At 40.3% G+C, this 13708-nt stretch overlaps 1 protein-coding gene and 1 pseudogene across 1 annotated transcript in view; one reads left to right on the top strand and one right to left on the bottom strand.

The window, feature by feature from the left end:
* LOC118078169 (cation channel sperm-associated auxiliary subunit beta-like) overlaps positions 1-1204 on the top strand; it is a 63187-nt gene extending 61983 nt beyond the window's left edge. The window contains exon 26 of the mRNA XM_060282950.2: positions 562-1204. Coding sequence (XP_060138933.2) covers positions 562-783 — 222 coding nt within the window. The 3' untranslated portion in view covers positions 784-1204. The remainder of the gene's footprint in view (positions 1-561) is intronic.
* A 162-nt stretch (positions 1205-1366) lies between these two features.
* Positions 1367-1723, bottom strand: LOC148687712 (heterogeneous nuclear ribonucleoproteins A2/B1 pseudogene; annotated as a pseudogene).
* Between the last annotated feature and the right edge of the window lie 11985 nt (positions 1724-13708).

Raw genomic sequence — 13708 nt, 5'->3', positions numbered from 1 at the left:
CTTTCCAATTTAATGCCTTCCAGGTGATTTTGGACTGCAAAGGGCTAATGGGGATGGGAGTCCCAAATGTCTGGGAAGGCTAGTCTGCTCTGTCTGGCAGCACCTCTCCAATATTTCAGGGAGAGTTCCTTCCTAGCCATGCTACCCCAAATCTTTCTGAAGTAGAAATACTACTAGGAACTGAACCTTTGGCCTTTTGTAAGCAAAACGTGCTTTACCACTGAAGTGTGAGCCTTCCCTCATAGAATCTGATTGTCTGAGATTACAACGAAAAACCTAAGCTTAACATAGAGAGCCATACTTTCTTAGCCAATACTTTTCTGGGTATTTTATCTTACGAGGTACAATATAAGACAGTATCTTGCAACAAACCACATGCAATGCTTACCAAATTGGTTTCCCTATAAACTCAGATTACTGCTTCTGTTCCCCCACCACTTAGATTTGCAAATGCCAGCTTTCACTATCACTCAGACCAGTTCATTATCTTGTCAACAGTGTGCGCAATATGAAGTTTTTGAAGGGAAGTGACTGCTGTACTTACAATATTTTCTGTTGCAGATTTATATTGACGATTCTCCACTGGCATTCCCAGGAAACTATCTTATCAGTACAATGACATCTATATTAATTGGAGGCATTATTTTTGTGGCTTATATTCTGTATGTATTTGAAATTGAGATATGGAACTTCTTAAAAAGGAAACTAAGAAGAAATAAAGTGGCATCAAAACCCTCACCCAAGAGAGATTCAGTAAATTCTGGTGATTCTGCAGGAATTTGACTGGCAATAGTAATAATGTTATAAGAATGTGTTGGTTTTTAAAGTTGCTGCAAGACCCCCTCTTGCTTTTTTCAGGACCTATGTTCCACAAATTTTAACGGTATTTTTTTGAACAAACATATGTACAACTATTTCATCTTTAGCTGTAGTCTTTCTGTTTAGGAAAAATATTTTTGAAAAGATGTGAGGAATTTTCTCTTGTTGTCCCTCAGGATGAAATGCATTTAGCCACTGTTGGTCATGAATTTTACTGAAGTTTATTGGGGAATATCCCCCCCCAAGCCAAAAATGTCACCAAAGCAGTATACAATAAAATAGTTCATATATTTAAAATACACTGCATTGCTAAATGTGTCTACTTGCACCCCTGTTTATTTTATGTACCGGTTATTTCTTGATTAAAGAGGTGCTTCCTCCTCCTATTAATGTACGTATGTGTACAAACTTTGGTATTTCCCCAACCTAATAAAATAATAATAATAATAATAATAATAATAATAATAATTTATTCATATCCCACCCATCCGGCTGAGTTTGTTGCAGGTTCCAACAAAATATTAAAAATACATTAAAACATCATTCATTAAAAACTTCCCAAAGATGAAGTTTTTCTTACTTCTGCATTATCACCATTAATAGTATGATATTTCTGCAATACAATTTTATCCACTGGATCATGGTCATCAAAAGTTGCAAATCCCAAGCCCCTCTTTTTACCAGATTGTCTGTCTGTAATTATTTCAATTGTGTTGATTGTTCCATATTCTAAGAAGTAGTCTCTAAGGTGATGTTCCTCAGTATCTTCTTTAATTCCACCAACAAACAATTTTTCCAAAGTACCATGAGCTCCAGGTTTTCCAAATTCCTCCCTGGCTACGGCTCTTTCTGGCTCAACCACTCTTCCATCAATGGAATGAGGTCTGGCAGCCAATTGCTGCATCAACTTAAGCCATGGAAGAGAATGTTACAAAACCAAATTCTCAAGAGCGTTTGCTTACAGGGTCTCTCATAACTAGTGATGTTAAATTCTCAAGAACACTCAATTGATGAGAATATTATACATGGGCGGGGGCAGGGGGGCAGCTGCCCCCCCCTAGAAGCAAAAAATTAATGTATTTTACAGACCATAACCAGCACTTTTTCCCCTCCAAAAACTGAAGTGGAAGGGGCTTTGCTTTAGCGAGAGCAGCTCGGTCTCCGCTTGCTGGGGGGGGGGGACACAGCTGTAACAAAAACACATCAAATAAATAAAGCAAAGTGGCTACCGGTAGTTAAGCAGTTAAGACAATGGAGCAGAATACCCTTTCAGGCAATATTTGATAGCTCACCACTTCACCCTATTGTTCTTCAGTGGGAGTTGTTAATGAGCATTCAGGGATCGCATTAAGAGTTCTATTGGCGATTTAATGAGGGTGCAGAGGATTCAATTTGACTAAGGTGGCTCTGCAAGGCTAAAAGGAAGTGAATAAGAAAAGGGGGGGCTGTAGCTTTGATAGACACAGTGATGTTTATAAAAAGCAGTGGTGTTCCAGTCTGCCCCTCCTCCTGCATCTGTATACTGTAAATCAGAGGTGCCACATCCCAAGAGACTCTGATCTACTCACAGAGTTAAAAACTGGGAGTGATGATCTACCCCCTTTTGGGGGGTTCAGGTCAAGGCTGTTGAGTTTTTTTAAGGAAGGGAAGCCCTGTTTTGGGGGGTTTGGGTCAAACTTGTTGAGCTTCTTTTAGGAGGGAGGGAGGCCCATTTTTGTTTAGGGCTTCAGGTCATAGTTCAGCTTTTTTTAGGGAGGAGGAAAATTTTGGGTGAGCTTTTTTAGGGGTGCCAGTGATCTAGCAGTGATCTACCACAGACATCCAGTGATCTACTGGTAGATCACAATCTACCTGTTGGACGTGCCTGCTGTAAATCAAGCAGAGAGAAAGCTGCTTACAAGGCTCCTGTACAGGCGTACCAGTATCTTCCTCTTGCTGCAGAGTTCCAGCATCACCCAGAGGCACCGACAAATGTGAGTTATCCCTCTCTCTATTTCTTCCTTCCTTCCCTCCCTCTTCCATCCTTAATAAAATACGGGGGGGGGCAGATAAGCCCCACATAGAAAGCCCATCAACATGGGGGGATAACTCTTTCAAATGCGGTATTTACCAGTAATTGGGGGGGGGAGGCACCTAGGCCTCTAGGAGTTGGCTGCTATGCCTAGGAGTAGGACAATTCAAGAAAGCAGAATGATGCATATGCTATGGTAATATATCAATAGAATCATAGAATTGTAGTCGGAAGTGACCACAAGGGTCATTTAGTCCAACCCCCTGCAATGCAGGGATTTTTTCCTAAGGTGGGGCTTGAACCCACGACATGGTTGAAATATTATGCTGATATGCAGCAACGCCTCGGAGCCGCCGTGACTGCGGCCGTGCCTTGCCTCACCCTCACCCGCCCTGCCACCCCCTCTCGCCTGCCCGACCCTCCCGTCCTCTCCAGCCAAGCAGGGTAGCCGCCGATGCTGCCAGCCCCAGAAGCACAAGGTGGCCGCTGCCGTTGCCGCCGCAATGTTGTCGGGCCCGCTGGCCCTGTAGCCCCGTCCACGTTCCCACTTTGTGGCCCCTCCCCTCCTGTGCCTTGGCCCCGCCCCTGAACGACCATGGCTTGCCTCCCCCTAGTTTTGATCCTGGGTACGCCCCTGATATTAGAGAATTTTCATTTAAAATAGGAGAATGTTCATTTTAATGCATTGAAATTTATATTAGTTAATATACATGTTTATTCATGGGTAAACTTGTTCGGATGGCAACCAAAAACTGTAGAGATACTTTTATTCAATGGGACAATGCAGTGAATTCCCATTCTTTCATTTTTTTGCACCAAACCTGAAATTGAAAATTCAACGTGAATGATTCACATTAATCATTAAGCCTGCCACTAACTGTATATTTTACCATCAACTTTGTATTGTAATTACAGTATGTTGTGTATGTATGAAATGTAGCTTTTAAAGTAAAAGGAATATAAAAATAACTCAGATCCGCTACATGAATCCGTTATTTAATAAGCATAACTACATGGTACAGTATTTTCAGTGCGACACTAATAAAATCAATACAAAGTTTAAAATAAATGTTATTATTTCTAGAAAATAAAACACAAATCATCAGTAATGATGTTACATAACATCAGAAATGCAAATTACTATCTGCTTAGACAAATAAGGAGACAAATAAGTCTTTCTTATTGGTTAGCAGGTCAGCACTGTTATCATATAGGGAAACTTGTTGCTTAGTAAAGGAACTACAGTGAAAATATATAAGCACAAGCCTACTTGTCACTTGCAGATATCAAATTAAAAAGTAAACATGTTTCATAGTTAAAGTTAAACCATTCTAAGGTGATGGCACCAGTAATTGTCATGTTAAGGTTTGGTATAAGGAAACTCAGTAGTTAAATCATATTTTATTCTTCCATTAGAATATGTACATGATATAGGACAAGTCAAAAAATACAATTGGCATGTTAAGGTTTGATACAAGTAAATTCATTAATGGGCTCTCTTGTGCTTCTAATAGCTCTAACACTTAATAACTGCGTTGGTGACTAAAACACTGCTTGATAAACAAAACTATATATATATATATATATATATATATATATATATATATATATATATGCCATTAACATTAAATATATTATCATTATATGATAATATATTTCAGTATGTCAATCTCTGGTAAATGGCACCTTGTACCATTGAATGACACTGCAAAAACTAGTTACTGGCACTAAATAAAAATATAGAAATGTCAACTGTTTAAATCAAGACCACCTCACATGCTGTTACACATAACTGGATAGGCCTAGATACTTTAAGTGTATAAAGGATTAAAGCTACTTTCTGTAAAAATAAATAAATAATAACACTGTATGGCCAAGGATATAGAATTGCTAAGAATAAGGTCACAAAAATAGAAAAAAGGCTATTACATATAGTTGAAATACAAACAAATCCAAATGTTCATCAAATTAAATGAATAGCATTTTTAAAACAAAAAATAAATAAAGTTTTCTCTAGCTCACATTTCAGAACTGCCAATGGTGAATGACACAATGCCCAGTGAAGTAACTGGATCAATAAATAAATAAATAATTCATTACTTACACTGGCAATATCGCAGCTTGACTCATTTACTAGATTTTTTAAATGTGGGTTGTAAAACTGGTTCTTACATTAGAATCGACAGTTTGTGGATATTCTCCAGGAGAATTTTCTAGCAGAGAATATTGTCACCTCACCTCACTACTCAAAACCACACAATCCATTTACTTTCCCCATTGCTCATAGCAGTTTCTCAAACTTTCTTCTATTGTTTCGAAGCTTAAGCCACCAATGAATAGTTTGCGGAACTGCTCTTTTTCCCTCCAGTCGCTCCCCCGATCTCCGAGGCATTTTCGGCCAGTGAAGCAGCAAACGACTCTTGCTATTACTTCCCATTTCTTTCTCAGTGGGCATATTCTGACTCCATTCCCATTGGCACTTGGTTATGCTATTCAAGGGTGATATTCTATAATTAAAGGATAATCGAAGTAGAAGATTCTGCGAGACCAAATAGGTTACTTACAAAACCACACTCCGTACATTGTTTAGGGCGGAACACAAAGCCAAACAAGACCATCTAGTGGCATATATAAAAACAGCAGCCTTCAAAAATGGTGGTATTATTATAATAATTATTCTTTATTGCATGTTAGTTGCTCTGTCCCTTTAAAAAAAGTTTCAGTGAGATTTACAAAATAAAATATGGAGACAATTAAAATGAGAACATTTAAAGCAATGTATAATGCAAAATATGTATGGTCGTTTTTCAACTAATTTTTCCCTCAGAGTAGGCCTGGTGAAATTAATGAGCATGGCGGAGTTAGGTTCATTAATTTAAATAACTCTACTCTGAGTAAAACTTAGTTGAATACCACTCCTAAAATGTTCGCCCAATAACATGAAAATAAAATTGTCAGTATAACCATACCATTATACAAAAGTGCAGTACAATAACACTTGGAATACTATTTACAATTCCAGCACCACACTACAAAACGGATAACGTGGAGTTGGAGAAGACTGAGAGAAGGGCAGCCAACATAACAAAAAGCCTTTTAGTTTAGAGAATAAAGCGACTAAGAGGGGACATGATAAAAGTATGGATGGATGGAGGAATGTGTTTTGCTTCCTCTCTCATAGTGTTAGGATTCATAGACATACAATGGAGGTCAACATTGGAAGATTCAAGTCAGACAAAAGGGAGCATTTATTCACACAATGCATAATGAAACTATGGAATATCCTCCCACAAGACATTGCAACAGCCACCAGCTTGGATGGCTCTAAAATATTAGGATTAGGCAAATTCATGGAGCTTCTAGTCATGATGGTTGTGTTCTGCTTCCAATATTAGGTGGGAATCAGAGTCATAGTGGAAAGCTCAATGAAAATATCAACCCAGTGCGGCATCTCTTAAAAAGGCAAATTTCATGCTAGGAGCCATTAGGAAAGGAATTGGGAATAAAAACTGCTGATAGCATAATGCTGTTATATAAATCCACGATGCGACTGCATTTGGAATACTGTGTTACAGAATGTCAGAGCTCTTCCCTCCCTCAGCTATGGTTCTCAGGTTTTTCTGAGGAGAGGAAATACTTGCTAATCCAGTATATAGATACAGCCAGAGAGTACTTTTTTGACAGTATGAATGCTGCCCTCTAGTGTCCCTCACGTAAGTCATTTTTGCAGAGCCAGTTTTAATATAATGTTTGTTGTTTATCAAAACAAGTCGAGTGAGCTTCTGGGGCTCAAAGTGGGCTCTCAAAAAAGTGAATTTGTGTTCACTGTAATCCCTTGGTAAGATTGGGTGAAAAAGGGAAGGGGTTGACAACTGCATTCTGGAGGGCTGAAACTGAGCCAAGCCCATTACGAGATGGGCTTGGAGGATTTCTCAACTGTGAAAATCATATAATCATATTATTATTTATTTAATTTGTATCCACAGATCTCAGGGTGGTTCGCAGCATAAAAATACAAGATCAAAAAATATATAATTAAAACAAAAAACAAAACAAAACAAAAAACCCCTCCCCCTCCCTACAATTCTAGAACTGGAAAAGACCACAAAGAGCATCTAGTCCAAACCCCTGCTGCACAGGAATCTTTTACCCAATGTGGTGCTTAAACCCACAACCCTGAGATTAAGTGTCTCATTCTCTACCGACTAAATGTCAGCACAACTGTTAGTTAGCACTCAAAAGAACACCCACTAGACATTTGTCGTGTGCCATCTTCCTAAGGTAGCATTTTTTGTAAGCCCTTTAGACCCTTTGAACTTTATTGAATTACACATTAAAAATACATTCACAATCACATCAAAAAATAAATAAACAAAAAAATATCCAAATCATAGCAACCAATAACCAAACTTTTAAAAAGAAGAAAAAACAAAAACAAACAAACAGAATCACACATTTACAAAAAAATAGAAATAATAATCGTCATAAACATAATCATAGTCATAAATTAATTCATTAATGAATTAATTTATTCATTATGAATTAATGAATTAATGAATAATTAATTCATTATGAATTAATTTATGACCTAAGGTAGCATTTCTGTTATGGGACTATAATATTTTCACAGGATTTAGATATAGTTATGTTGTATATCTGAGATCATTCAGATTGGAATAAACCTGTCATCTGGGCAAAAAAAATTGCAATTCTTTGGCTGCTATTATTATTATTTATGTATTAAGTTAATATGCTACTTTTTTTTCCTCCAAGGAGTTCAAGATGGGGTACGGTACACGGTTTACCCACATGACGAGCTTCGTACAGTTGTATTGGAATATGGTTCATGAGTGAATGCTCTTCAGCATTTCCCATGACCAGTAGTAGTGATGAACTGAAACTATATAGCCAATTCCTGTGTAATTTGTGGAATGTGCTAGGTTGTCCCCTGCTGTTCTACTTTAGGCAGAATAACACCTAATTTGTTGATTTTTCCCAGATGACAAATGCCATGAACGCTACTGCTGCTGTAGCCTTATTGGCTTACTAATAAGGTTCCTTAAGTTGCGCCCAGGCAGGGACAAAGACAGTCAATAACGACACTGAAGGTTGAATTCAATTCAGAGAAAGAGTTTAATTTCTATATAGAGAGACTCTTGGTGATCCATACTTCACGACAAGAGTAAAGAAAGACAAATTTGCAAAGATTCTTATACACTTCTTGGGCTCCTTCCCCCCTCCTCAGGAATCCACTCTGTAAGAGTGCGCACGCAAGAGGGTCATAGGTTACAAACACATATATGGATCTTCCTGTGTCCTGTCCTTCTCATAAACACATGCTGACTCAACAAAGCCTTCAGCCTTCAGTAAGGCTAGTTTGTGCATCAAGCTAGCAACTTCCAGCGTCAGGCTGGAAGTGCATCATCCACTGATAAGCCCCTTTATGCCTCTCGTTCTGTCTTCCAGACAAGGCCAGCTATTTGGCCTTGACAGCAAGCAGGGCATCCTGTCACACTGTTGAATGTTTTCATTACACTTTGACACAGAGGCACACAGGCAAAGAGAAAAGCATTTTAAGGAGAAAAGCATCCAAGGAATATGGGGCTAAGCCACACAGTCAGAATTATACAGTGCAAACTATATGATCAAATTTAGCCCAATAATGCAATTAGCAAATCTCTTTCACCACTGCCCCTTGAAGTAAGGGGTCATCATACCTCCTTAATGCCCACTTGACTTCAGTCTGCAGAGGTGTCTTCACTGCACTTTTTCTGGTGCCTGCTTAAAACATTTTTGTGCAGGCAAGTTTATCCAGACATTTTTGTGCAGGCAAGTTTATCCAGACATGTGGACACTAACATGTGTTTTTAGTCTGTTTTTAGTTTATTATTGATTTTTTTAAATATTTTAAGCTATATTTTATGGAATTTTTTTGTAAACTGCTTTGAGGTATTATTACAATCAAATGGTATATATACCGTACATTTTGTTAAATAAAGTTAAATTAGAAGTATGACTGTATAGAAAATCATACATGTCCAGAGCCTAGGGCTTGCCGATCAGAAGGTCAAGACCTACATTGGCTCTAAATGGCCTCGATCCAGTATACCTGAAGGAGCATCTCCACCCCCATCGTTCTGCCTGGACACTGAGGTCCAACGCTGAGGGCCTTCTGGCGGTTCCCTCGCTGCGAGAAGCCAAGTTACAGGGAACCAGGCAGAGGGCCTTCTCAGTAGAGGTGCCCGCCCTGTGGAATGCCCTCCCACCAGATTTGAAAGAAAAAAATAACTACCAGACTTTTAGAAGACATCTGAATGCATCCCTGTTTAGGGAAGCTTTTAATGTTTGACAGACTATTGTATTTTAATATTTTGTTGGAAACTGCCCAGAGTGGCTGGGGAAACCCAGCCAGAGGGGCGGGGTATAAATAAATAAATTATTATTATTATTAGACCAGGGTTGTTTTAGTCTCTGCCCCAAATGACCTTTCTGGGACAGCCATCCCACAAGGCAGGTGAGGGAACCTTTAACCCTCCAGATGTTGTAGATCTGCAATTCCTATCGGCTCCAGCAAGCATGGCTAATGGTAAAGGATTGTGGGAGTTGTAGGCCAAAGGTTCCTCCCACCTACCCCAAGAGGGGCCTCAGAAGCTCACCCACAACCAGGAGCATTACAAAACTCTTTTCTTTGCAGGACTTTCCAAGTGCTTCTGAACCATTTGCAGCCGTTTACAGTCGTCAACAGCTATCAGTCAATCAATCACCCATTTCAACGACCTGAGTGATACCCCCTCCCCACCCTTTCTCTACATATAAGCGTCTGGGGACTTCTATTTCAGTGTATCTGAAGAAGTGTGCATGCACACGAAAGCTCATACCAAAATAAAAAACTTGTCGTTTAGTCGTGTCCGACTCTTCGTGACCCCATGGACCATAGCACGCCAGGCACTCCTGTCTTGCACTGCCTCCCACAGTTTGGTCAAACTCATGTTCGTAGCTTTGAGAACACTGTCCAACCATCTCGTCCTCTGTCGTCCCCTTCTCCTAGTGCCCTCAATCTTTCCCAACATCAGGGTCTTCTCCAAGGATTCTTCTCTTCTCATGAGGTGGCCAAAGTATTGGAGCCTCAGCTTCACGATTTGTCCTTCCAGGGAGCACTCAGGGCTGATTTCCTTAAGAACGGATAGGTTTGATCTTCTTGCAGTCCATGGGACTCTCAAGAATCTCCTCCAGCACCATAATTCAAAAGCATCAATTCTTCGGCGATCAGCCCTCTTTATGGTCCAGCTCTCACTTCCATACATCACTACTGGGAAAACCATAGCTTTAACTACACGGACCTTTGTCGGCAAGGTGATGTCTCTGCTTTTTAAGATGCTGTCTAGATTTGTCATTGCTTTTCTCCCAAGAAGCAGGGATCTTTTAGTTTCGTGACTGCTGTCACCATCTGCAGTGATCAAGGAGCCCAAGAAAGTAAAATCTCTCACTGCCTCCATTTCTTCCCCTTCTATTTGCCAGGAGATGATGGGACCAGTGGCCATGATCTTGGTTTTTTTGATGTTGAGCTTCAGACCATATTTTGCGCTCTCCTCTTTCACCCTCATTAAAAGGTTCCTTAATTCCTACTCACTTTCTGCCATCAAGGTTGTGTCATCTGCATATCTGAGGTTGTTGACATTTCTTCCGGCAATCTTAATTCCAGCTTGGCATTCATCTAGTCCAGCCTTTCGCATGATGAATTCTGCATATAAGTTGAATAAGCAGAGAGACAATATACAACCTTGTCGTACTCCTTTCCCAATTTTGAACCAATCAGTTGTTCCATATCCAGTTCTAACTGTAGCTTCTTGTCCCACATAGAGATTTCTCAGGAGACAGATGAGGTGATCAGGCACTCCCATTTCTTTAAGAACTTGCCATAGTTTGCTGTGGTCGACACAGTCAAAGGCTTTTGCATAGTCAATGAAGCAGAAGTAGACGTTTTTCTGGAACTCTCTAGCTTTCTCCATAATCCAGCGAATGTTTGCTATTTGGTCCCTGGTTCCTCTGCCCCTTCGAAATCCAGCTTGCACTTCTGGGAGTTCTCGGTCCACATACTGCCTAAGCCTGCCTTGTAAAATTTTAAGCATAACCTTGCTAGCGTGTGAAATGAGCGCAGCAATTGTGCGGTAGTTGGAGCATTCTTTGGCACTGCCCTTCTTTGGGATTGGGATGTAGACTGATCTTCTCCAATCCTCTGGCCATTGCTGAGTTTTCCAAACTTGCTGGCATATTGGGTGTAGCACCTTAATAACATCATCTTTTAAAATTTTAAATAGTTCAGCTGGAATATCATCACTTCCACTGGCCTTGTTATTAGCAGTGCTTTCTAAGGCCCATTTGACTTCACTCTCCAAGATGTCTGGCTCAAGGTCAGCAACCACACTACCTGGGATGTACGAGACCTCCATATCTTTCTGGTATAATTCCTCTGTGTATTCTTGCCACCTCTTCTTGATGTCTTCTGCTTCTGTTAGGTCCTTACCACTTTTGTCCTTTATTATGGTAATCTTTGTACGAAATGTTCCTTTCATATCTCAAATTTTCTTGAACAGATCTCTGGTTTTCCCCATTCTATTGTTTTCCTCTATTTCTTTGCATTGCTCATTTAAGAAGACCCTCTTCTCTCTCCTTGCTGTTTTTTGGAAATCTGCATTTAGTTTCCTGTATCTTTCCCTATCTCCCTGGCATTTTGCTTGCCTCCTCTCCTCCGCTATTTGTAAGGCCTCGTTGGACAGCCATTTTGCTTTCTTGCATTTCCTTTTCCTTGGGATGGTTTTCGTTGCTGCCTCCTGTATAATGTTACGAGCCTCCATCCATAGTTCTTCAGGCACTCTGTCCACCAAATCCTTAAACCTGTTCCTCACTTCCACTGTGTATTCATAAGGGATTTGATTTAGATTGTATCTTACTGGCCCAGTGGTTTTTCCTACTTTCTTCAGTTTAACCTGGAATTTTGCTATAAGAAGCTGATGATCTGAGTTACAGTCAGCTCCAGGTCTTGTTTTTGCTGACTGTATAGAGCTTCTCCATCTTTGGCTGCAGATAATATAATCAATCTGATTTCGATGCTGCCCATTTGGTGATATCCATGTGTAGAGTCGTCTCTTGTGTTGTTGGAAAAGAGTGTTTGTGATGACCAGCTTGTTCTCTTGACAGAACTCTATTAGCCTTTGCCCTGCTTCATTTTGAACTCCAAGGCCAAACTTGCCAGTTGTTCCTTTTATCTCTTGATTCCCTACTTTAGCATTCCAATCCCCTGTAATGAGAAGAACATCCTTCTTTGGTGTCATTTCTAGAAGGTGTTGTAGGTCTTCATAGAATTGGTCAATTTCACTTTCTTCAGCACCGGTAGTTGGTGCATAAACTTGGATTACTGTGATGTTAAAAGGTCTGCCTTGGATTCATATCGAGATCATTCTGTCATTTTTGAGATTGCATCCCATTACAGCTTTTGCCACTCTTTTGTTGACTATGAGGGCCACTCCATTTCTTCTACGGGATTCTTGCCCACAGTAGTAGATATGATAGTCATCCGAACTGAATTCGCCCATTCCCTTCCATTTACTTCACTAATGCCCAGGATGTCAATATTTATTCTTGTCATCTCATTTTTCACCACATCCAGCTTACCTCCATCCATGGTTCTTACATTCCAGGTTCCTATGCAATATTTTTCTTTACAGCATCAGACTTTCCTTTCGCTTCCAGGCATATCCGCAACTGAGCGACCTTTCGGCTTTGGCCCAGCCGCTTCATCAGCTCTGAATCTACTTGTACTTGTCCTCCGCTCTTCCTCAGTAGCATGTTGGACGCTTCCGATCTGAGGGGCTCATCTTCCAGCGTCATAACTTTTATATGCCTGTTGTCTTTGTCCATGGAGTTTTCTTGGCAGGGATACTGGAGTGGCTTGCCAGTTCCTTCTCCAGGTGGATCACGTTTAGTCAAAACTCTCAACTATGACCTGTCCATCTTGGGTGTCTCTGCATGGCATAGCTCATAGCTTCTCTGAGTTATTCAAGCCCCTTCGCCATGACAAGGCATTGATCCATGAAGGGGATAAAAAACTTAGTTGGTCTTTAAGGTGCTGTTGAAAGGATTTTTTTTTGTTTAAAATGTTTGACTTTGAACCATGAAGCACAGTGTTCAACATACAGAAAGGTCAGGGGTCCCTTTACCTAATTTATTATTTATACCCCACCCATCTGGCTGGGTTTTGCCAGGGACTCTTGGCAGCTCCCAACAGATTAAAAACAGAATAAAACATCAAATATTTAAAACTTCCTTAAACAGAGATGCCTTCAGATGTCTTCTAAAAGTCAGATAGTTGTTTATTTCCTTGATATTTGATGGCAGGGCCGGTGCTAGGGTTTTTTGCGCCCTAGGTGAGATCACCTTCTGGTGCCCCCCCCCCGGCCAATCATATTTCAAACACAGGCTGGGCTTTGTGAAAACACTTGCAAGGGAGCTAAGCAACATTTTTAACTGCTCTGGAACTTATGCAGGTGTATCTGCACAGGTGAAGCCTTTTTGACACTTATGATGTCTGTGTTGGTAAGGCAGTCAGGAAAAGATAAGAGACTGAAAATGTGGGCGGACACCATGTGGGTCAAAATGAGGGGGGAAGAGAGACAGAATAACAATGGAAAGGCATGAGCACTGTGGGGAGAAGCTGGTAAAATGCGGGCTAGACAATGTTACCATTCAGTGGATTTGTAACTGGCTGACTGACCAAACCCAATGGCTCCTCTTCATCCTGGAGAGAAGTGACTAGTGGGGTGCCACAGGGTTCTGTCTTGGGCCCAGCCTTATTCAACGTCTTTATCAATGATTTGGATG

The sequence above is a fragment of the Zootoca vivipara genome, chromosome 1 (assembly GCF_965207765.1).
Source record: "Zootoca vivipara chromosome 1, rZooViv2.hap1.1, whole genome shotgun sequence".
Lineage (NCBI taxonomy): Eukaryota > Metazoa > Chordata > Lepidosauria > Squamata > Lacertidae > Zootoca > Zootoca vivipara.
This window is presented reverse-complemented; position numbering and strand designations above follow the sequence as displayed.